The 26,410-nt window shown below is 29.3% G+C and overlaps 1 protein-coding gene and 1 pseudogene across 2 annotated transcripts; one reads left to right on the top strand and one right to left on the bottom strand.

Moving 5' to 3' along the window:
* The first annotated feature begins 293 nt into the window (after positions 1-293).
* On the top strand, positions 294-17,452 carry LOC145834050 (uncharacterized). 2 transcript variants are annotated; one of them, XM_082941378.1, is made up of 17 exons: positions 294-680; positions 3,186-3,282; positions 4,436-4,560; positions 7,567-7,678; positions 8,657-8,725; positions 9,613-9,714; positions 11,667-11,854; positions 12,229-12,351; positions 13,106-13,256; positions 13,584-13,694; positions 14,033-14,176; positions 14,737-14,916; positions 15,096-15,212; positions 15,390-15,473; positions 15,799-16,093; positions 16,291-16,368; positions 16,671-17,452. In XM_082941378.1, the coding sequence occupies exons 1-17, from the start codon at positions 355-357 to the stop codon at positions 16,706-16,708; spliced, it is 2,340 nt and encodes a 779-aa protein (XP_082797504.1). In that variant the 5' UTR covers positions 294-354; the 3' UTR covers positions 16,709-17,452. The 2 variants fall into 2 exon arrangements, with proteins under 2 accessions (XP_082797504.1, XP_082797503.1); XM_082941377.1 differs by having other exon boundaries at positions 14,030-14,176.
* Positions 17,453-23,746: 6,294 nt separating this feature from the next.
* LOC145833539 (eukaryotic translation initiation factor 5B pseudogene) lies at positions 23,747-26,410 on the bottom strand (annotated as a pseudogene).

Genomic DNA, 26,410 nt, shown 5'->3' with positions numbered 1-26,410 from the left:
AAAATCAGTTTTCATGGCTCTTAATACTACTTTTAGTTTTTTTATTAATTAATTAATTGATTAATTTTGTTAAAATTTTAAAAAATTACTTGTGCTGTTTTTAAACCTCGACTTACTTACCTTTTAAGTTTTACGTTGTTATGTAATCTAGTTTGTTTACGCCCTGCTATTTACTACAACTCTACTAATTTAGCTGCAATTTAGAATTCCCCCAGAATTTCTTTGAAAAATCTTTTCTTTATTGATTTCTCTGTAGTAAATTGTGCATTTGTTGTTGTTTTGATTTTCCCACCAAACAAACAGAGTCCTAACAAATTTCAGCTTAGCTTTTCTACAATTATAGACTCAACTACAATGGCCCAAGGCAAAGACCTGGTTGAGAAACCTGAAGGGGTATCACTACCACCTCAACCAAATGTATTAGGTTGTATATCAGGAAGTTGTATAGATGATTACTTAATATACAAGCCAACAACTGTTATTGGTAAAAATTCAGCTAATGGCTTAGTTGACCTTCATTTAAATCTGTCTTCTTATATTTCAAGAAGGCATGTAGTTATCAATCACAGTGACAAATTCAAAACTAGTCCATTTACTATGGACTGTTTTGGCAAGAATGGAATTTTTATCAATGGTAGTTTCCATATGAGTGGGGCACAGAATATTCCACTTGATGAAAAGTTTGTTTATTATTTATATTTTACAATTAATGGTTTTATTTAAAAACTCAGGCTAGTTTTTTATATAAACTTTTAACTAGTTATTGCAGGGTTGCCACACTCAAGGAATTCAGGGAAAGTCAGGGAATTTTAAAGTTGTATAAAATCTCAGGGAAACTCAGGGAATTTTGATTCTCTTTTTTTTAAATCAGGGAAAATCAGGGCAGTTTTGGTTTTTTCTAAAAATTTCAGGGAAACTTTAAGGTTTTTAAAAAAATTTCAGGGAATTTTTTTTCTAGATCTAGAATGAGATATAGTTAATCCAGTTTCAATACTTTGTTCATAAAAGTTTATTTTATTCATTTATAAGTGCTTATTTAAAAATTTTAAGCCTTGCGGCAAGTTCTTCAATATTCTTAGAATTAAAATGGTAATTTTTGAATAAATAAAAATAATTTTAAGGGTTTGAAAAAAACTCAGGGAAACTCAGGAAAGTTTAAGGTTACTCAGGGAAGTTTCTGGTCACTCAGGGAAGGTTTTTTGACTCAAAGAGTGGCAACCCTGTTATTATTGATTTAAATGAATAAATATTTTTTTTATTGTGACTTAATGACTTATAAAGATAACTGTTTGAGATAAGTCAACAAGACTTTTAATAAATTATCTTGATTATTCTTGTATTAGTTTTTACTTAACATAAAATTTTAATAAAATATTTTTTAGGTTGACATAAGTACATTTTTGACACTAAGCTCTATAAATAAAGCTTGATTAACAACTGTACTCAATGATTAAAAAGAAGTTGAATACATTAAGCTTAAACTACTATATTAAAAGATTATAATTTAGAAAGTAATAAATATTACTCGAAAATACTAGTAACACAGTTTAGTATTAGTAAATTTTTTTTTTCAAAAAGTAAATTATCAGGCTTTAATTTAATAATATTCAAGGTTGCCACACTTGAAGGCTAGTTTGAAACTTTGAAGTCTTAACTAGATTAATAAAAAAAATTTGGCTAGTTTTAGAATTTTCTTTTAAATCAGAATAGTTTTTTATTAAATTTAAAATTAATTTGACTCAGTACAATTTTAATATTTAATAAATTTTAAGTGAACTAATGTTCAGATGTTCATTTTTGTTAATTTCACAATGTTAATTCCAATTTTTAGGTTTTTTTTTCTTGTGGCTAGCTGTTTTTGAATGTAAAAAAGAAATTTTCATAGCCTTTTGTAACCATAAACTTAGATCATATAGATACAGTCCTTCACTTAATGATTGAAAAAAAAAGTGTTTAATTTCTAAAAGCACTCTGCACAATGAGTCACTAAAATATTTTTTGGGTAAATCATTAGTAAAAATTTAACAGTGGATAATTGAGCTTCAATTCATTAAAAAGAAAAAACTATTTTTATTTTATTTTTGTATATAGTTGCTTGAACCTATAAAAAAAGTTTGAAGAATAGAACAAGACTGATTATTTATATATAAAAATTAATTTTTAACCTCAAAATTTTAATTGTGCTCACTTAAAATAGTACATTTACTGTACACTGGCAAAAAGATAATTGTACTGAAAGTGCAATTTATTTTTTAAGACTTTTAAGTAGCTCAGTCTTGTTTGAATTCACGGTTTTTTTTCAAAGAATGACTTCCTGAACATTAATTAATAAATAAAGTTGAAATTTTTCTTTTTATGTAACAGTGTATATCAAAAACTAAAAACTATATATATATTTTTTAAACTTAGAAAGAAACATGTTCATAATATTAACAAGAAACTTAAAATAAATCTTAATAATTATAAAAGTCTATTTTAATGATTATAGCAATTTATTTTATTTCAAGTTTAAAATTTTGATTGGGCAGGTTTTTTTTGCAAAAAAAAAACTCTTCAACAGCCTACAACTAAATAAAAAGTCCACCTGGCCACATAATTAAAAAATTATATTTAAAAAATAACAATAATATAAGCCTAATTGGGATGGGGTAAATCAACATTTTTATTCATATTTTTTACATTAAAAACTAAGCTATCAGTCCTAAACTATTAAATTTGAGCTAATACAGTATTTTTTAATGAAATTTTATTTCTCAATAATTCTAAGTTTTTTAACTTTTGCAGCATTTGTTAACAAATGTATTTACAAAGAGATTTAAAAAAATTGTTTGTAACTTTTTTTCAAACCACTTCGAAATTTAAAAGAAAATCATTCAACTTATTAGAATATTTTTTATTTGAAAATTAAATTTTTTTACAATAATGCTTAGTTTTTAAAAGCTGATTGTTGCATATATTTTGCACTTTTTTTTTTTAGCTTTTAAAAGCTTTTATCACAAATAAGATATTGTAAATATAATTAGATATTAAGATTAGTAACAAAACAATGATTTATGAAATAAAATTGTGATAGTTAATATTTTTAATTAAGAATTTAGCATCTAAAAAACATAATAGCCTTAATAGTGTATTTAAATTAACTACAATTATATATAGTTATATATACATTCTAAATTTCATAACAGATGCTGTATTAGATTTCCAAGCACAACAATAACCTTAGATTTCCAATCCCAGGCACTTAGTGATCCTTGTTTTGGCTATAAAACTATTAATAATCTGGTTTGTTTATATAGATTTACTAGTTATTCAGATATACTTATCAGTATTTTTTGTTTATTTATACATTAATACTTATACAAATATTGTTATTTTGTTTTACTCAATGTGTTTATTTTAGTAGTTTAAAATTTTAAAAAACTTAAAAGATTATCAAATAAAAGTAATAAATTAAAAGAGAATATTATTAGCATTTAAAGTTCTACAGCAGTAAAAACGCAATAATTTGATAGTATAGGTGTACACTAGGATGCATTTGTTGCCCCTCAAAAATGAAAATATTTGAGTAGCCAAATAGTAATTTTTTTTCAGCGTGGAATGTCACATAAAAAAACAACACAAAAAGTATAGCTTCCTAGCTTTTACCACTGTAGCGCACTTTAATTTTTTTGAAAACAACCCCTATGTTAAATGTAAGGGACCTTAAAAATTTAACCTTCAAGTTTTTAGCTGCAAATTTTTGTACATGAAGCAATCATCACAAAAACACATTCTTTGCGTTTTAAATCAACTTGAGGAAAGTTTCATGGAGGAACTTCTTGATTTTCTCAAAAAAACTTAAAAATAAGCAAAAATGATAAAAAAGTACAGAAAACCAAAAAATGCTTCCATAAAACTTTCTTCAAATTGTCTTAAAACGCGTAGAATGTCTTTTTGTGATGACTGCTATATGTTAAAAAAATTGCAGCAAAAAACTTGAAAGTTGAGTTTTTAAGGTCCCATACAATTTACATAAGGGTTGTTTTCAGAAAAATGTAAAGTGTGCAACGGTGGTAAAAGCAACAAAGCTAATATTTCTTGTATTATTTATTTATGAGATTCCCCACGCAGAAAAAAATCCCATTTGGTAATTCAAGGGTCAGGGCAACAGATGCACCCTAGTGCACACTTTCAGCATGAGTTACAGTGTTACATTACTATATATTCATATAATAGTACTTGTATGCTTTCTAACAAAAAAACTCATAGAAATATTTGTTAATGTGAAGTGTGAAGTAACTTTTAGGTAAAACTATTGATAACAGTAGCAAATGAAACAATAAACTAAAAACCACATAAGGTTATAATAACAAGGCCAATATGTAACAAACAAGATATATAGAAGTAAAACATATTTATCATGTGCATAATTAAATATTAATCAATACTTCAATAGACTGATCCGAAAACAAACAGCAACTTGAAAACATTCACGATGCCTATCAATGTCAACGTTGATGCCATACCAAAAAGGTTTGGCATTACTAGCAGTGCACCTGCTAGCCCGGCTGGTACATTAAGGTTTGTATTGTAATATTGTGGTATAGATGTTGGTTAGGTTTGTATTGTGGTATAGATGTTGGTTTAGTGTTTTGGATTTGTATCTTTTATATTATAGTTTTGCATGTGTACTTAAGTAGTAAATCATTAAATAGCTACTAGTCCACAATGGTTATACAACTGAAAAAAGAAATATAGCATTTTTGAATATCCAATTACTTAAGTGATAACAAAGCTAAAGTTCTGATGAATTTAAATCTTCAAGCACTTAAAAAAATGCTTTCACAGCTAAACTTATGCCATTTTGGCATTGCTGTTTAAAGAGAATTTAAAAAAATCAAGGTTGACTACCTTTAAAATTATAATTGTACAGTGTTTTTCACTTATCCGGACACGTTGTGCAAGTTTTTTTGTAAACATGTCCGGATAACCAAAATTCCGGATAACTACAAAAAATTTTTTTTTTCATATAATAATATAACTGCTGCATATAATGCAATGCATAATAAAAGTGTTATGGTAAAAACAAATACATAGTAATTGTGAGAAGTATATAATGAAATGATAAATAATAAAAGCTAAATTTTAGGTTAATTAATTTATTTTTTGTAAGGTAGAAAAAAATCAGACTTATTAACCCTCTGCAACGGTATACGTTTTTTGAGGGTCAAGCAAGTAAAATTGATGATTTGTAATTCCACCTGCTCTAACTATTAGTTTTAGAAAAAAAGACTATTTTTTGTTTAATTTAAAAAAAGACTATTTTTTGGTTATTTAAAAAAATAAAAATAACGTCAACCTATCTCTCTAAATGAATAAAAAACTTTTTAAACAAAGGAAAAAAAAACAGACATAAAGAAAACAAACAAAATTGCAAAATTTATAAAATTACATAGGTTTTCCTACAGCATGAAAACTTAAATATTTGTACTATACAAAAATGTTAGTGTTTAGTATTAAAAAATTTTTGAGTTTTCTTCTAACCAAAACTGTCCGGATAATTGAATAAGCACTGTACTGGAAAAAAAAAATAGTTGAAATAATAGATTTTTTTTAAGTTTTAAAAAATCAAATACAAAGCTATTTTTATTAAGTTTAGTTAGTAATTCATTTTTTTTTAACAAAAGTATGTAAACAATATATATATTTTTTTGACTTTTTTGTTTTTTACTATGTAAGCCTTAAAAGATTATGATAAAGTTACATATAGCCCATATAGATGTTTAATATATTAAAAAAACGTTTAAAACATAAAAGTTACTAACATTGCTCCACACAAGCTGTTTTTGTGTACATATACACTTTTTAAATTTCGAATATTATGATTGTCAAAATAACCTATATAAGGTTTTTTTTTTACTTGACGATTTAAAACTTTATACAGTGCTTATTCACTTATCCAGACATTTTCGGCAAGATTTTTCTGTAAACATTTCCGGAAAACCAAAATTCCAGATAAGTACAAAAAATCAATTTTTTCATATAATAATGAAATATGAATTTGAACAATGCTTGCTAAAATGAGCTAGAATGTTCACCGTAAATTAAAAGGTGTAATTCAGAGGCATTTTCCAAGAATACTTGACCAGTTGACCAGTTATTGGACTACCCTTCTCACATTCCTGACAAAATCAGATATAAAAGGCGCTGTCTAACTTTTCAAACCAGCCTCCCTCTACTTTTTTAATTGTTTTTGTGGCTTTAATTAATCCCAGCTCCTCCTTTTCTGCTCTAAACTTTTAAATATTTTCTTCAATTTTTTAAAAATGTTGTACAAAGTCGACCTGCCTATACTGAACTGCTTGATTATTAAAGACTTTGGCACATTTTTTTACCATTTTACAAACTTCTGGTTTGATTTTAATGGTTAGTGCAACTCGTTTTCTTTTCTCAGAACTCTTGTTCATTTCTAAAACTTGGTATGTTAAGTGTGTCAAACTTATATAACTTTAAAAAAAATATATAGTCATGCATCTTATCTTAAGCAAAAAGTGTTTAGGTTAACAACTTTTGTAATGTTGTTTAAATTAAAAATCAAGCATAAAATAACTGCTTTACACTCAATTTCTAAAAAACCATAATTTAAATACCTATAAAAAAAACTTTGAAAACTTAAATAAAAATTAGTTATGTTTTGATAACACTGCTTTGAAAAATTCTAAACTGACTTACTTTACATGCCCAGTTTTTTGATAACTAAACTAGTTTTAAACAAAGATAGAATGTAATCTTTAGTAGTATTATTACGTCATAGTAATAAACAAAGTTGAAGAACTTATAAAGTTACTTAAAATTTTCTATCAGCTTAAAAGCTTAAATATTTGTATCATACAAAAATGTTAGTGTTTAACATTGAAATTTTTTTGAATTTTCTTCTGACCAAAACTGTCCGGATAAGTGAGCGTCCGAATAAGTAAAGTCCGGATAAGTGAATAAGCACTGTACTAAAATTAATTACAAATACTTAAAATCTACAATTTATTGCGTAAACTTAAAGTTTAAAGTCTAATTTAACGTTAAGTTTAGCTTAATTTTTTCTTCTGTTTTAAAATACACCTACATTTTATGGGAATGGTTCACTTTCACTTTTGCACAAACGGTCAAATTTGCACATAGCGTCACTTTTCCACAGAATTTATATTTTACACAAAGCATAACTTTTTTTCAGCAACAAAGCTAGGGTCAGAGTTGAAGTTAGAGTCAGGATTAGGGTCTGATTTAGGATTAGAGCTAAGGGTTAGGGTCTGAATTAAGGTTAGGTTGAATACGTACAAAGTTACGCGGTGAATAAGTGATTTAATTTGCTATTGTGAATAAGTGACTGGTGCTAAAAAGATACTGCACAAAAGTGACACTCTCCTAAAGTAACGATTCATGCAAAAGTGACGCCGTGCGAAACTCTCTTTATCAAAAAGTGATACTTTGTGAAAAAGTGACACCAAATCATATTTTATAGAGGAAACAATTTTAGTAATCATCATTATATACTTAAGAAATATAACTAACATAAAAACTTTTTTACAACAGTGCAGTAAATTCATGCCCAGCTTCACCAAAACAAGTGAAGAAAAATGCAAAACAGTTATGTGATGACCAAATGGAAGATTTGAATAGAGTTCTAACTGCTGAAGAAAGCAAAGTAAGTCTACTTTTTTCAAACATGACTTATTGATTGCTGAAATTACTTAGTAAAAAAATATGTAAAGATATACTATAAGGTTTAAGTTTTATTTAAACAGTATGCGTTGTAACAAACTTTAAACTAACTACTTAAGAAAATGAATGATTGATATTTCAAAATTAATGTAATAGTTTTTAATTATACTTCTATATTTTTTTGTTTGTTTTCCAATAAAAGATCCCAGCAAAGCAAGTTATATGGAATTTAATAACAATAATTTTTTTAAATTTCAAGTTCTCAAAACTAATGAACTTTTTCTATGCTATGAATAGCACAGTACGACAAAGCTCTGATAGGTGTAAGTTCTTCAAAGAATAGAATATTAAATAAGCTATAAATAAGCAAAGTTATTTTTTTGTAAATTATACTTTTTTAGTTGTAAATGGTTAAACAATTATTAAGCTATTTTAAAAAGCTACTTTTCTTATATACATAGTTAATATATGTTTGTTTTATAGTTATAGACACATAGCTCTTTTATTTGAAGAACATGCATTTTTTCAGAACTACGCAGAAAAAAGTCAGTATGTCATATTTAACTAAGTAGTGATTTCAAAGTCATTGTTTTAAATCTTTTAGTATTAGTTTAACGAAACAAGTGTTTATCTAACTATTTAAGATACACTTAAATGTTCTTAAACTATTTTTTTTAATTTGTACAGTTAAGTTTTTAAAAGTGAAAGTAATGTATTTAATGATAGCAATTTAAAAAGCATTAAAAATATTTTTTGAGTTACATATAACGTAATGTATGTATACATAGTTATAAAATAAAACATTTAAAAGTAAAGCTTTTATTTTGAAAACTTTTTATTCGTTATAAGTTATTTTTGGAAATAGTAATTGCTCAATTTTATTATTTTTATTTTCGACTAGTGTACTTATTAAAATGTGTTATATAAAGGAATAAACTTATATATAACTTTTTTTACACAGATACAATTGCAAAGTGAACCACTCTCCTATAACAAACCTCCATTTAGTTATTCTCAACTAATTATTCAGGTAATACTGATTTATAACAATTTTTTATCATTTAGAAATATCTATTATAGTTTATTGTTTCCTCAATCAATAATTCAGGTAAAAATTATTTATTACAATTATTATAATTCAGGTATAAAATTCTATTTATAATATGTAAAGTTTTAGAGGGTATAAATTATTAATAGTAAGCTTCTTTTATTTTCGACACAGTTAGTTTTGAAATAACTAGCATGGTTATAAATATCTTCTAAATTTCTTAAATTGAACAAACATTTATTTCAACAAAATAACAAGTACATGTACTGATTAAGTTATCAAAACAATTATGATTGTAAAAAAATCAAAACTTACAGATCTTTAAACAAACTGTTTGTAAGTGTTAAAGTGTTATTTAAATGTTTTTTTTATTGGATTATCATTCATGGTACAAACTCCTATACTAGCACGTTGCTAAATTTAGCATATGTATTTATTAATTGTTTATTTTTGTGCATATTTATTTCAAGTAAGATCACGTTTACTTAAACAAGTTATATTGATTTACATATTTTACAAAAAAAATTTTACCTTATAAGTAATTGTGTATATATATATATTAATACAGCACTACGTTTTACTAATACAAATGTTTCACTGTTCTGTTAGAAAGAACAGCTCTTTAGTTAGTTTAATACAATATAAATATATATTTGTTTATATTTGTTTCAACTAAGTATTGTTATTAGTTTACTATTTTATGTCTGCTTCAAAAAAAAACATTTATATACCAACAGCTCTTTAACAAATAATGTTCTAGTCTAAGACAAGTTTAACAAACCAACTGGCATTTTATACTGCATTTGTTGAACTAATGTTGTATTCTTTTAACAAAATTCTGTAATATTTGCACTTGTATGTTTTTACAGGCAATATCATCCGCCCCACAGCAACAATTGACATTGAACGGAATTTACAACCACATCATGAAATATTATCCGTATTTTAACTCGGCTGAAAAAGGATGGCAAGTTGGTTTCAGCCAGTGTTTTTATTTAGATTTTGTTTAGTTTTATCATTAGTACTGTTGATAATTTGCCTTTATTTTATATTCTGCATTAGCAGAAATATTAACATAACACTAGCAAGTAAAGCACTCATGATTTGTTTTTTATAAATCTAGCGGTCGTGGATGCTATCGCTCTATACTCTTAAACCGTCAAGGCTTTTAGTTTTGACGAGTTAAACGCAAAATATATAAAAAAAACTAAAGTATTATTTAAAAACTAATAAACAACATTTTGTATAGTTTATTAAATTTTATTTTTTAATTAATGAAATATTTTCTTAACGTGTTTTTCATAAATATATTTAATGTGTTTACAATTTCTTCAGAGAAAATTTTTTAAATTCTACAAATAAAAAAGTTTTAAAGTTTAAAGTTCATATTTGAAACCTAGGAGGGTTAAATTTTTGATGATATTTTAATTTTCCAAGAAAACCAGCTATGAAAAATGTGTCTTCCTTTCATTTTTATCAAAAACGTTTTGCAAAACTTACTATGTATTAAAATTCATTTTGGTTTTTCAATTAACTGTTTATAGTTAATACTTTCAAGACTTAAATAAGGGTGTATGTTAGTTTCAAAACAAAACTTCTTTATTATTTTTTATTACCTACTGACAGTTGAAATAACTGTAATACAACATAGTAGTGTATGGGGATTTTAACCATACATAAAGTTGCTAAACTTTAGTGAGATTGTTTTATTTGTTTATAGAAAATAATAAAATTAATAAGTTTAAATTTTTAGACAATTATTTGAAATTGTGCCAAAAATGTTACATAAACTGAAAACATATTAATTTTTTACGTGATTCTTAAATTTTTCTGACTTTTTTATACATTTACTTAAAAGTTTAAAAATATATTGTTACACTTTTTAATTTAAGTTGATATATTTATTGGAAAGTTAAATAAAAATTTAGTTTAGCTTTTATAATGCAAACAAAACATCTTAAGGAATAAAAACTTTAAAATGTCCATTTTAAGAGCTGTTTCATTTAAAATAGTAGTCATCGTTACGAACTAGTTTGATACTTTTACAAGATATTTATAATGCAACTAAAAATTTAATATGCAATTTAAAACTACTGAAAATAATTTTTTTACTACGTGACGCCAATCAAGCTTTTGCTATCGAGCGCCAATTAAATAAAAACTTGCACATTTTTTACATAAATTATTGTGTGATGATATAAGCTGAGGTCCCACTATTTACTACTGATGGGTTAGGTTTTTATACCGTCATAAAATAGTTTTTCCTTCTCTACCCTTATAGTTAAATAGTTGAATATTTTAGTTTTTTTTTTAATTAGGTTTTGAACTATACTTGTTCGATACCATGTAGCCTTTTGCTATTGTATACTACCATTAAAAATAAATGTTTTTAGTTTTTAACTGGAAGTCTTAAAGAAAGCCAATTATTAAGTTATTAAAGAAATATTGCTGGTACATTTTACACATTCCCATTTGTAACTGTTTACACAACAGCATCATACATGTTTCATGGTTTGCATGCTTTTATGTTACAGTTATCGGGTTTATCACACGTGTTGAAATTTAGGTACATAATGCCGTACAACCGTCTGCTAACGAGTACCATCGTTTGAAAAACTGAACAGTAGCTGTCAATTTTGATTTCACAACAAAAAGTTTATGTACCACAATAAACAACAAAAAGTTTATGTACCACAACAAACAGCAAAAAGTACACCTTCCCATTTAACAAACACCAAAATATTAACAGAAACAAGTAAAACACAAAAACAAAATTACAAAAACAAATAAATAACAAAAAAGGACACCCTCCTATTCAACAAACACTAAAAATTTAACAGACACATATAAAACTCAAAAAAAATAAAAGAAACAAATAAACAGCAAAAAGTCTCCCGTTCAACCAACACCAAAAACTTTACAGAACAGCATCAGGCACAACTTGTCGCTGAACAGGTACTTCATGAAGGTGCCGCGCGGGGAGGACTCGGCCGGCAAGGGCTGCCTGTGGAAGATCGACCAGTCGCAAATCAAGAACTTGCAGATAACCGCCTGGAAGAAGAAGAAGCCCACCCAAGGCATCAGCAGCGAAAAGTCCAGCCAGTTGATTTTGTTAGTTTGCTAAGTTTCGTAGCATTTTAACATAATCGCTTTAAGTAATAGTTAACCGAATTTAAGATTATTACGTACTACATTAATAAATAGAATCTGAATATTAGTAAAAACCAGTTTTGTAATAGATCTCTTTTATTTATAATAAATAGTATATATAAAATAAAATTTTTGTTATACTAATGTAAAGAATTGTATTGTAATATCAGTATCACATGAAGTTTTAAACTTTTTATCATGCGCTAATTTCTTTATGTATTTTTTTGTATTTTTTACAACTGATACATTTTTCGTGTTCTATTTAGTTTGTAATTTGTTACTTATCACGTCAATCTTATTACATTATATTATTTAACATTAAACCACTGAAACAGATCTGCTCCTACAAGCCCTTCAAATGAAAGCAGTTCGAAACCGAGCGATGATTATCCAATCACTTCTGCCAGTCCTTCAGTTGTCTCCGTTCAAAATAACAACATGACAAATAATATCAACAAGTTTTTTTTTTAAATTCTGATTAGAAACTACCGTTTCATAAGTTTAGCTGTTTTTTTTAATAAATAGTTGATTTAAAATCAAGGAGTAATTTTTTCATTAGCCTATATTATCTTGTTTGCTTGAACAAAAATATTTCACATCAGTGGCGTCGCGTGGTATATTTCTTAGGTGGTGCAGAAAAAAATCCGAGTTGCCGGTGCTCGAATTGCCCCTACTTGAGTTGCTTCTGCTCGAATCGCCTCTGCTTATGTTGCTTCTACTCAAATTGCCTAAGCTCGAGTTGCCGGTGCTTAAGTTGCCTCTGCTCGAGTCGCCCCTGCTCTGCTTAGCTTTGTGTTAATTTTTTGTTTACAATTGTTTGTGGAATGATACTTAAGCCTGTACTATTTTAGGGAATTTTCAACTTGGCCTACTTACCGCAAGATATTGATTTTGCGGTAATTCTTGAACAAATTTTGCTTTTTGAGTTCATTTGCGGCAGCCAGCTAAGAGTTTGCGGCAGTGTAGTGAGCAAAATGGTCGTTTTCTAAGTTGGAGATTCTGTTCTAAAAAATAACGAAAACGTTATAGATACTTAATATTTTTTTTACAAAATTTTAAGGTTGTGCAATTGCGGCAGTGCAACACCCCATGCGACGCCCCTGTTTCACATTAACAAATAATTTACACTATGTTTTAGAAAATTCAAAGGTTATATATTTTCATCACTAAACATAATACATCAAATAGCAACATACCTATTTATATTAACAGATTACCGCAATCGGCGCCTAATAGCCCTGCCACTATTAACAACAAATCAGAGCAGAAAAAATATCAGGAAATGCAAGTCAAATTCGGTCAACCAATCAAGTCAATTAACACCACCATGACCACGCCTGTTCAGGCTTCAGCTAAGTTTCAGGTGCGACAAATATATTTTGTTATATGTATAATGTGATACTATTTCTCGCGGCTTGTTTTAACAACTAGTATAAAGTAGCTATAAGCAGTTTGCTAAATGAGCTGTTTTATAACTTAAACCTTTGCTACTATTTTTTGAAGTTTTAAGTTATTTTCAACACTAACTATATTTAGTTTAGATCAGTAGTTTTCAAAAGCCAGTTTAATTAACCCCATTTGAGAAACCATGGTTTAGATTATGAAAGCTCGTTATTAGTTAGTGCTTTAAGAACTTTTTCCTATCTGTAAAGTAACTTTAATATCAAATATTTATTGTATTTTTAAACAGGTGCAACCAAGCCAACAAAACCAAGGGTTGAAAGAATCACAACAAAATGTTCAGCCTAAACTACCGCAAAATATTCAAGTTCAAAATCTACCAAAGTACCAAAAGCAACAGGTCCTTTACATTAAGCTACTGACAAAATAAGTTTTTGTGTTTCAAAGTTTGCAGAAGTGTTAATTATTTTTTGTATTCGTCCTCATTTGTTACTGAAATGAAATAAAAAGAGTTTCGTGTTTAATCCTAAAATAACTTTGGTCTTGGTACGTGCATGATAGCTCATTATATTTTGAAACCCGAGTGAATAGTTTTTAGTATCTTAATTAACAATAATTTTTGTTTCAAAACAATTTTAAGGCAAAACATGCATAACAATTTACACCATCATTTTAACATTTACAAAATATCAAAACGATGTTCGTACCAATTTCAAACTACTAATTACTGAATAGCAGGTGCCGAACATAATATCAGCTCCACCCAAGAAGTTCGTCCAGCCGCAGGCTAGCGTGGGTCAGCAGAGAACAGGCCTGCATCTGTTGAGCGAAATATGCTCGAGCCAACCTTCGGCCATGAAAAATAATTCAAACATTATCAAGGTACGAAGTTGTGCGTGTCATTTCTTTTGTAACTTAAAAATGTTCTTAACACACTCGAAATACTTTTACGTTAGATGCGTTTTAAGTTTGTATCAAAAAATGAATATTTTGAAAATTACAATTATTCAACAACATATCTTACTGTCTACTAATGTAAAAAAAAGTTAATTGCAATTTCCAACGATAAACAGAACAACTTGGCTAAATAGTTGTAAGCCTTAAAATTACTGAACCTCAAAGCTAAGATGTGAATTTATGAATTGATACAATGGCTGTGTATAACAGTTGTATCAGGGTTGCCACTTTACCTGGAAACCTAGAAAAGTCTGGAATTCGACAATTTAGATTATTTAAAGTAGCTTTACAGCATCTTTTCAATATTTTTATACTATTTAACACAGTTTCTTAAATAGAAATTAACTTAAAACTAAAAATAGACCCAAAAATGTGTACTTTTAAAAACCTGGAAGAAATTTGGAAAACCTAGAAAAAATTTTAAAAAACGAGTGGCAACCCTGTTGTACATAACAGTACACCTTATTTTATTGAATTTCCTGTAGGTTGGTGCGCAGGTAGGGGTTGTTACGAGCGCGATAAAAAATATAGTCAACAAGCCGTCCTTGGCCAGCGGTCAAGTTGTTAGCAAACCGCCGAATCAGGGTGCTCAAAGACGACATATTGACATAGTGAAGCCTCACAGCGTCAATAAGCCGTCCGCACAATTTGTTAATGTTAACCAGGTAGTTTGCTGTTTGAATTTTGAACCTTTTGTCTGCAAAACAAGTTATTCTGAAATAATTTGACAATATTAGATTTTTTAACATAAAAAAAAGTAAGTTTAGCCTATAATAAGTTAGAGAACTTAACCTTTTTATTGTTATCATTTTAAGCTTTTGTGTTTAAAATAACTTTCTAATAGTTTTCACACGTGGTAACAACTCAACACAACTTGATGAATCCGCCTCAACAAGTACCAATAAAATTACTGACTGCTGCAAATAATAAAAATAATATACTTCGAAATGCTTATAACGCGGTTAGTTATAATAATAGTTTAACATAAAATAATTGATAATTTTTTCATTACTAAATACTAAATTATGCTTCGTTTTCTTAAAATTTACTTATTGTAAACGACTTTTTATCTTTTTAATTCTTTTATGGTTTATTAATTCTAAATATGTCCTAGAATAGACATTTATTTACTTAACAGGCAAATGCATCATCACCGAATATCATATCAGCCAATAAAAACGTCCATAAACTTCTCAACATTCCAGTTGTATCCTCTCCGCAGGTTGCACTTGTTTATTGAAAAAGTGTTTATAAGTTTTTTTTAATAGATGTGCAAGTAACGCTTTTGCCTCAGTTTATGATGCTCAATGTCTACCTGCAAAAATTTATACTTCTAAAATAGAGTATGTATGTTCAGTTTCTCGTATGGATCAATACATTGAGTTCAACTTGACTAAAATAGTTTAGAAAATTCATACTTCAATCTAAAATAGCTGTCAAATATATAACAAACAACTGATAAATGAAACAACACTAAGCCAATTGATGTATCAGGTTCATATAAACTGTGTTCAGCATCTTTACAAACAAATGCATAATACTTTCAGCTGATTCAGAGGCAGTCCCCGATATTGCTGATGATGTCTCAAGAAGAAGAGGACAAAAAGAAGAACGATTCGAAGCTGGCGCAACCCTCGGCGACGCTGGTGCAGCAGAACATCGCGCAGAAGCCGAACATCGCGGACAAGAGCAGCCACGCCGATCGACCGGTCGTGGTCAGCGAGGCCATGGCGAGGTACTTGAGAAACGAGAGCGTCGTGCGGAACGCCGTCGCCAGCGCCGCGCAAGTCGTTCAGCCCGAGTTCGTCGTCCAGCCTAAACTTCTGACCGACGAGGAGATAGGTGGATTGTTTGTTTTGTGTTACGATTTTGTTTTGAACATTTTAAGTTTTATGAAAAGTATTTAACAAAGCTTGTATTTGTAATGCTTGTAGTGCTTGTAATGTGGAATTAAATACACGTTGGAAGTTTTTGTACTGATCAACAGTTGGTTTATGTACCAACTAGTAATTTTGTTAAACTAATAATACTTTTTTTAGAGAAAGAAGTGGATAAAAATATGAAGAGAAAAGCTGAAGAGGCTGCTGCTTTAGAGGCTAAAAAACTGAAAATGGAAGGTAATGTTTTATTATTATTTAGAATTGAAGGTATAAAGAAAACAATTAATGATAGAATTTTCAGTACCTTGTTAAACTTGAAAACAACAGTTTTCATTGTATATTTTATATACTAATAACCAGAGAATTAAGGCTTATAACGTAGTTGTTTTTTTAAGTTTTGATAATTAAGTAAAGTTTACTTCATACTTTTTCAACTTAAAAGTTAACTTGAATATTTTCCAAGTATTTTAACCGATGTTTTGAGAACAGGGGAAAAGATCAATATATTCGATATAATGTAATTAACGTTTGTTTTACAGAGGAAGCCTTCGCGAGATCACTAGATGAGTTGGAATAAAACATCAGAAGTGTAAAAGTAGTAAATAAAAATAGAAAATTGAATTGCACTTTATGTCATTTATACTCGCTACATAGGATTACAAGGCACGAATACCTAATAAGCTGCCTGAAAATGTTATATGATAAGTGGATGTTATCATTTTTATATGAAATATTTGTAAAACATTTAAATTTTAATAGTTTGTTTTACAAATAAATTTTTCTATTTGTATATAAGTTTAAACTATTTGTTTTGTCTTTTTTATATGAATTAAAACTCTGAACATAGTTAATTAATACATTCAACATTTACATACAAAAAAATTCAATGTCATACTTCTTGTTTTAAAAACTAAGTAGTTAATTACAATAAACAGCTAAAAAGGTATTTAGAGCACTTAGTAGTTATGAGCTAAGGTTAAGTATCTGTGTTAATGAACAAATTTTATAATTTATTTAGGATTGTACATAATTTTTTGTATTAAAATAATTAAATATGAAAAATTGCGAAAAAACTAGATAACCTAGTTTTATTAAAAGTCAAATTGAAAGCACAGAAGCTGTTTAAAAGTTTTTATAGTTTATTTTTGGATTATGTTTTTTTTTGAAAAATAAATAATGTAAGTAACGAACAAATATTAAGGTTTTGTTTTACTGTTGTTAAAGAGCTTTATTGATAGAAATGTATTTTATTTTAGAATGTTTACAACTTTTTCTATTTCCTTTTGATAGCGTGTTGTAGTTAATAAATGGTAGATGTTGAGTTTTTGTTTGTAAATATTTGTAACGAACCTAATTTATATGAAAATATACTCAAGTTAAAACTGACAACGTTTCTCTGTGTTATCAAGATAACACAGATTAACGAAAATTGAAAATCTTAAGTCCTTATAGGAGTTGAAATTATATGGAGATATTATGTATAAACACTTATTTTATTATTATAAGTACAAACATATATGCATTCTAGATAAACAATAGTATTAGTTAGTTTAGTAAAAAACTACACCAATATTAAAAAAATAAAGCTTAATAATAAAAGTTTTTAGTGGATAAAAGAACAGAGAAGAATTGGAGTATTTGGTACATTTGTAAGCTTTGCTTATAGGGAACTAAACAAGCATAATAACTTGTCTAAGTTATAATACTTGAAACGAATAAATTTAATACTAGCTATAACTTGTTGATTACAACAATAAAGAAAGATAAAGTGGAGGACGATTATTTTTTCAACTAACTTGTTATGGTCGGAGCTTTTGTTAAAAAATAGTGCCAGAAACAAATACTTGCTATATTCCAGTAAATAAAATAAATATTATTAAGGTCTAACTAGTTATACTTCATCTTAGTTCAAAAAACATGTCATTAATTAGTTGATGAAGGCAGAATGGTTAATTTGTAAATAAGATGTATTCGTCATTTTTTATAATATATTTTTTCTATATTCTTAATGTTTGGGATAACAGATTCTACAAATTTTGTTATGCTGCAAAAAACCAAACAAACAGAAGTTCTATAAGTAAATCAAAACTTTTTTATTACTGATTACATTGTATACCTGCTAATTTCTTGAAACTAAAGCTTCAATTTTAGTTAAAAATAATAACTTTTTTAAGCTTTTGAATGAAACTTTTATATTGAAAAAGTAATGTTTAAAACAATTACGACTTTAAGAAAGTTTTACTTAGGCACTTCTTAATCAAATGTACACTATATTTAACTAAAACTTCAGCATTAAAATGATGAAACTAGCAGAAAAACAATGTAATCAATAACTACAAATAATTTACAAAAATTTATAAAATCTAAAGAAAAAGTCTGAGTGAAACTTTCTTCGGACCGTCTGAATTCTTAAACAAGGTATTTTTCTGACAAAAGCCACATGTAAAAAAGTTTTAAGCTAGAAATTCGATATATAATTTTTTTATTCCTTCCATACAGTTACATAGGGTTTGTTTTCCAATTTGGTCTTTAGAGGTAAGCTAACCCAACCGTTTTTTCGTGACCTTTAAACACAAATTTGAACCATTTTAGGAGTAACCAAAAAAACTAAAATACTCCCATATCTAAAACTGTATATATTTACAATATCTGTATAGCTAAAACTAAGGTCTGTAATAACTAAACAAAAACACTTGAAAAAAAGTACTTGTTTAATAGTTTTTTCTGATATGGTATAGTTTCAATAAAAAAATAGATTATTTTATATATTTTCTAAACTGATTATTTCAATAATTAAACAGTGCTTTTAAGCAACTTAGTCGATTTGTTTTTATAAGACATAAAAATTTTTGAATATTGACATTTTATCTTCAGAGTTATCCTTTTTTTGTCGCTTGAATAAAGTTTACTATAGCTTAAAAGGCTAGGTATCAAGTATGCACGAAGGCCTCTTTTGCATTAAGAAACTTTTGCACGAAGGGTCACTTTTGCATAAAGGCAATTTTGCACTAATGGTCACCTTGGCCGTGTTGAAATTTTCTTTTCTATTATCACTGTTACCCTAATTCCTTGGTCGTTAACTTTTTTTCCCCTTCTTTCTTTCATTAGTTTGTTTTTCTTTTTTACTATCACTGTTACCCCAATTCTTACCCTTGGTTAGTAAATATTTTTCTTAATTTTAGTATTTTTTATTATATTTTTCTATTTTTATTTACTTTATTTTATTTAAAAAGTTCAAAAATTTTTTAAACAACTAAACAGCTTTTCATCTAAGCTTTTATACAAAAGCTCAAGATAACGTTTGTAGAACTAATTTTTAAAGAGTTCAAAAAATAACTAATAGTTTCGAACAAAATTGGAGCACAAAATTTTTAAAGCCGATTTCAACTTAAAGCTTTCGAAAATCAAATTCCCTCCTTGCTCGTCGCACATATTTCGAGCATCAGACCAGTTTCTAGAGCGAGGGTTGACAAAATATCCATACAGTTTGTTTGCCTCTGTTAGTTTTTTTTTCAGTAAAGTTAATAGCTTTCAATTTGAAATTAACTTTTAATTAAGTAGAAGATCAATTTTAGAAATGTTTTCTCGTCGCAATAAAACAACCTTCATAAAACTTTAATGATTTAAAGGTTTAGTTATGTTCCAGTAATATTTTACTTCTAAAATTATAAACTAAAAGCTTCTATTTCAAAAAAATTCTAAAAACCACAAGTGAAAGCAGGCTTTTGAATTAAAGTAGTACACTAGTTAAAACTTGATAATATTTTAAAACTTGTTTTAAAAAAAACCTTCTAGTTGTTCTCTGTGAGGTTGGTTTGTTGAGTAGTCGTCACAAAACTTTTTACTTTAATAAAAGTTAATGATTTAACCTAAAGTACTAAGTTATATAAAATAGTTCAGTTTTGTTTTATGTAAACTATGTGCAAATGTAATCATTTAAGTTAAATCAAGAGAATTGTGTATCAAATTATTTTTTATTTTGTTAAAAAATCTTATATTTCTTTAATGCTATTACTTGGTAATTTTAAAGTTATTAAACTTTGAAGAAACAAAATTTAAACTAATGTTTTAATTTTTGACAAAGTTTCTATGCATAGTAAATAGTAATCTACTCACAATACTATGTACATAAGTTAATTTATAAAAACTATATATTTTGAAACGTTACTATTTGCCATTTATACTGATTTTTATTTTTTATTTTCTTTTTTTTTTATTATTTTAGGAAATAGTCTTAAAAAAATAACAACAATTGTTAAAAATTCATAACTGCTTAAAAGCGTATACAGAGTATTAAGAAAACTAATTAGTACATTTTACGATTTAAGATCACAAAACACCGGTCATTAATGCTAATTTCATATAACCATAAATTAAACTTCAGAAAGAAAACCTTTTCTATCTGTCAAACAAGTTAAAGTTTAGGAAATTAATTACCTAAAGTTAATTGTAAAGTTACACAGCAAAGTATGTGAGACTTAAGTATTTAGAAAAAGTATTTGTTTAATACTACCTTTTAAATTAGAAAAATAACTAAAGCAGGTGCAATTTAAAGGTTAATTTCTAAAAAAAATCTTTTAAAACTGCCGAAGATAGTTTTTAAGTAAAGCATTTGTAAAACAGTATGAGTACTTTAACAAAGTTTATTTCATTCGGGCGTAATGCGTAGAAAAAATATAGGTTAACTTTTTATATAAAATTGCAAGTTTGAAAATAACACATGATACTGTGTCAAAAAGATTGATGTATATTTTTAAGCACATGTTAATTATCTTTTTAGAAGTTGGAAAAGAAGAGCATGTGGTACTTGAGTATTTTTTAATCATTATTTACAAGTTATTAAAAACTACTTTTAAAAATAATATCTTACCAAAAACTAACCAGGTGCAATTTTTCGCATTAAAAAAAATATGTTTACTGCTTTTAATCCCCATGTATCAAAGTAGCCGTGGTAAAAACATATTTAATTTTATTTACGAACGCTTATCTTAAAAGTTAAAAGAACTTTATAAAGGGCGTTTAATCTTTTAACTAAATTTTTTAAGGAGATATAACTAAACTCTTTAACAACTGCTGAAAATTCATTGATCGGTGTCTACAAAAAATTAAAACTAAAAAAAGTGTATATGTATTTTAAAACTTTATTTTTTACTAGATATTATTTATAAAACAAAAAATGTACATTTTTTGAACAGGATTAAGGATTTTTTGAAACAAAATAATTGTAGATTCAAATTTTATACGATTATTAAAATTTACAATTTTTAAAAGTGAAAATCAGCACATTATCAATTTCATTAGTTAAAAATAAATTATACAAAACATTAGTATTTGAAAACGTGTGAAAAATCCTATGTAGGTTTTATTTATCCTTACATTTACATTTTTCTGAAATTTCTAAAATAAATTTGGAGGTATGACTTAAATAAATTAAAAATATAGTAGCTTTTAAAATTTCTTTTAAAACAGTTATCTTTTTTATCATTATCTAAATAGTTAACCATACGTCATTTTTTAAGTATAAGTTATTTTAAAGTTGTGGCAGTTAAAAAGCTTTTTAAGAATTTGAATTGTTTAAATTCGAACTTCCATGTAACCTTTAAAGTACAATGTATAACATTAAATTTAAAAGTTTTAAATAGGGCAAAAACTAACTTCGAACATAATTAAAAGAAAAAAAAAATCTAGTTATCAATTTAGACTTATGTATTTATATAACTTATTTAAGTGTTCATAAGTTTTATCAACTACTTTATGTTTTAAAACAAATGTAAAGAAAATAACAAAAAAATTTCTTTTTATTTAACTTTATTTCATTAATGACTTCTTAAAAAAACTTACTTTCACTATTTTGTTAGTGTCTGTCTTTCAGAACATTAGTTCATCACAACTAATTACCTTACATTTTGATATAAGCAAGTTATAAATTTCTTTTCTCAGCTGGTAAACTTAGTTGTGCTAATATGTACTTAAAACTTTAACATTGCTAACAAAAAGTAAATTAAGTTATCAATTTGCCTAATACAAATTATTAATCAAGGATAACTAGTATTAACTTGCTTGTTTTAAAGTTTTTGGTAGTTTTTCTTATATATTTATTCAATTTAAAAAAGCGATCCTTCTACATTTTAACATCAAAAAACCTTAGCATAAAATATATATTACACGATACTAAAATATCACATTTTTTTATCGGACAGCGATAAATTATCTAAATGATCAAAATTTATTGACTGCTAATAATGCGTTGTGGTAGAGATCTAAAGAAAAAACGTATATTGGAATATAACGATAACAACTGGCAAAGTACCTGGTTTATTGAAAAGTAATGTCGTTTATTTATGCTAAATTTGTACTTTTAAAGTTTTTTAGATCTATGTTTTTATTTTAGTATAAATAAACAAAGTTGGTTTTTAATAAATGAATTAATGTCACCTTCCTTTAAAATTCGAATATTGAGTTCGAACTTTTTACCCGAAATACGTTGTGTTAAAATTGAAATTTTTATTTAAGAAATTTTACTGAAATAAGCTCTATACTAAGTAAATACAAATAAAAATACAATTTCTTTTTCTTAAAAGTTTAACATTTGTTTTATTATAAATTTTCAAATACTAATTTCATCATTAAGCTTTAAGTCATTACAATGCGTGCTACATTGAAATTTTTAAATATTTTTATCATTTTTTGAAAAAAAAATCGGTGGTTTCTAAGCGGTGATAAAAGCTAGGAAGCTTTATTTGTGTTGGTTTTTATGTGGTTTGCCACGCCGAGAAAAATTTTCACCCGGAAACGCGAAGGTTGGGGCAACAGATGCACCTTAAAAGGTGGTCCCCTTTTGCGCAGTTTTATAGGGGCAATCGTAATAAAGCGGATAATTTTATTTATGTTACTAAAAACCTAGCCTAATATTTAATTAAGGTATGAGTTACTTTTTTTAAGGAAACAAATACTAAACAGTATATTGTTTTCGTCAACTAGTCATTTTTAAACATTATACTTTTAAAAATATATTAATTTATCCGTAACAACAAACATTTTTGTTGTTAAAATTGCAACTAACTCTACCTGTTCATGCTATTCAAGCAGCCTAGTATTAAAAATAGTGTGCATAACAAGTTATTTTCCTGTATAACTTTTAAGAAATAGGCATTTTTCAGACTTTAAAAGCTTCTTAAATAGGAAAGCCGTTTCTCATTGAAGTTATTTATTGTTAACAATACAACCATTGTTTATAATGAACCAACTTTATAAGAGATACAGGAGTTTGAAATACTCAGCTAAAAGAACATTTCATTAAGGAGCGATTTCTATTTTTCAAACCTTAAAAGCGGGTGGCTTCTTAAATAAGTTTCGGAAGTCCTAATTTTGAGCAATTGTTAAGAAATACTATGTTAAAGTAGAAAGATTAATTTTTGACCTAAATAAACCCTAAATGATAAAATAAACAATAAATTTTAGTTACATGCTTAGACAGTTACATGTTAAGTTACCAAAATTTAATCAAACGCATTCAAGCAAGTTTTTAATTTCAAAGTTACAGTTAGAGCAATAGATACACAACAAACACAAATTTAAACGGGTACACCACAACGGCATACTGATAATTTATTGACTAGATAATATCCAAAGTTTGTTTCAGCTCCACGACCAGCTTTCGGTGCTTTTTCAGCTCCTCCCGCCACCACCGCTTCATCAGCTCGATCGAGTCCCTGGAGATCCTGCTCACCAGCAAGCTGCTCTCGTCAAAGTGCCTCCTAACCATCTTGGGGGCTTCCCCCGTGCAAGCGTCGATCCTCACGCTGACTTGTTCGTTTGCCGCGGCGCTCTCCAAGTCCTTGCCGTCGACGCTCCTGATGGTGGAGACGCGGCCGATGAACAGCTTCTCCTTCTCCACCACCACCGGCGTGTTCCTGCGCAGCTCGCCCGCCTCCACCCGCACCCCGACCAGGATCGGCGCCCTCTTGGCAATCACGTTCAGGATCTTCAGCTTGCACGGGAACACCACCTCGTCCTTGAACTCCTCCCGCTTCTGCTTCTTCAGTTGCTCGCGGTGGTTAATGTACGCCTCCTGCAGGTGGTAGATGATCTCGGCGGTGAAGATCTTCACTCCGACCGAGTCCGCGTGCTCCCGGGCTTCGCGCGAAACTTTCACGTCAAACGCCAGCATGACGGCCCACTCCTGGCACCCGCTCCTTTCCACCATGACGCGCGCCTTGTCCACGTGTTTCTTGTAAACGGGACCGATGTTTATTCCCGAGTAGGGGATGTTCGAAGTTTTCAGAAAGTCCAAAAGGGCTTCCAGCGAGCCGATGGTCGACGCCTGAACGTAAACGCCCTTGTCGCTGACTTTGATGTTCTTCAGCACCGCGTCTACTTCCGACTGAGCTTCCTCTTTGAGAAATTCAACCTCGTCTTCGTTGCGAGCCACCAGCAGCTGGGTTCCCGCCAGCGCCTTGCCGAGATCTTTCGCGGATATTCTGACGCCTTGAGCTCCGCAAACTTGCGAGTGTTGCTTGAAAGCGTTTCTGACGCGGAACTCCTTCATCGGCTCTGGCTGGTGCAACCCCTTGATGCTGGTCACGATCGGACCTTCCTGGCCAGCCAGCACTATCGTGTCGCCGCACTTCAACTTTCCGTTCACCAGAAGCACGTCGACGGTCATGCCCAAGCCGACCGAGTCTTTCACTTCCAAAACGGTGCACTGCAGCTCGTTTGAAAAGGCCAACCTTTTAGCCAGATACTTTTCGCAGCTTCTAACAACCATCGCCATCAGGTTTCCCATTCCGTCGCCGCTGTGCGCCGACGTTGGAACCATTGAAACGTACTCTTTCGGATTGTCGTTTTTGTAGAAGAGCTTGACGTTCAGTTCCTGCTCGGCGAACTGCACTGTCACGAGGTCCACTTGTTTTTGAAACTCTTGCTGCACGTGTTTCTTTTGCGATTTGATCAAGTCTTCAACGTCTTTACCGTCGTCGCTTTCCCACTGGTACAGACGATCGATCTTGTTCAGAGCAACGACGAACGGAACCCTTTTTTTCTTCAACATTTCAATCGACTCGACGGTCTGCGGCTCGAGGCCGTGCATGATGTCCACAACCAAAATCGCCATGTCGCAGTTCGAAGAGCCCCTCGACCGCAAGTTGCTGAAAGACTCGTGGCCCGGCGTGTCGATGATCAGCAGGCCCGGAATTTTGATTTCACTGAAGCCTTCCACCATACTCGTTTGCCTTCTTATTGCGCTCAACGGCACGTTGGTGGCACCGATCTGCTGGGTGATGCCTCCTGCCTCGTTGTCTTGTACGTTCGTGTTTCTCAGCTTGTCCAGTATTTTGGTCTTGCCAGTGTCGACGTGACCCATTACGCAAATCACCGGCGCCCTCAGGCTATCCGTAGACCTTTCACTTTCAGCCAACCTTTTTCTTTCTGCAATTCTTTTTGCTGGATCTTGAAAAACTGGGATTTCACGAGGGTATCCTTCAGAAGTAGGGACTTCGTCAGAAAATTCTCCCTCATCGATTTCGTCTTCGCTAGATTTGTCCCAGTCGCTGAGTTCTGAGTCACTTTCTTCACCGTTTGAGCTTGCTTTTTCTTGCGCATCTACAGCTTTCTCCTTCTCAACAAGCTTTGGCTTTTTCAGTTTAGTGTAAACTGGCTTTTTTTTGTTTTCATTATCCTTTTGGTCAGTAACACCCCTTTCAGTTTTCACACTATCTAAAAAAACTTGATTTCTCCTGTCTTTCTCCTTTTGTTGCTTAGTTTTGTAAGTACCTTCCTTTTTCATCTGAGCAATTCGCTCTTTTTGCTTCTGCTTTTTAGCTTCTTTAGCTGCTTTCTTCCTTGCTTCTTCCTCTTCGACTTTACGAATTCTTTCTTCCTCAAGCCTTAGTTTTTCATGTTCCTCTTTTTCCAAGCGCTTTCTTTCTGCTTCCTCTTTAGCTCTTTGCTCTTTGAGAAACTTCAAGGCATTTTTACCGAGACCACCCTTCTTTTTAGGCTTGTCTGTTTTTGGGTCTTGCTTTCCCTTGGTGTTCTTTTTACCCTTCTTCTTCTTTTTTGCTTCAGCATCAGACACTTTAGGGTCATTCTCTGCCTTCGCACGATTTTCCGCAGCAAGGTTTAGAAGCTCACTTGCAGCATTCTTGTTTGACACTTTATTCACTTTGTCATCAACCGCAGTTTGTTTACTGAGAGCATTTCCTTCACCTACTGCCTTATTCTGCTGGGCTCGGCTCTCTGCTTTCTTTGTACTTTGTTTTCCTGTCTTTTTCTTTCCCAT

The sequence above is a fragment of the Thalia democratica genome, chromosome 4 (genome assembly GCF_965202585.1).
Source record: "Thalia democratica chromosome 4, ktThaDemo2.hap1.1, whole genome shotgun sequence".
Classification (NCBI taxonomy): Eukaryota; Metazoa; Chordata; class Thaliacea; order Salpida; family Salpidae; genus Thalia; species Thalia democratica.
Note: the sequence above shows the minus strand (reverse complement) of the source record. Positions and strands in the feature narration are given on the sequence as shown.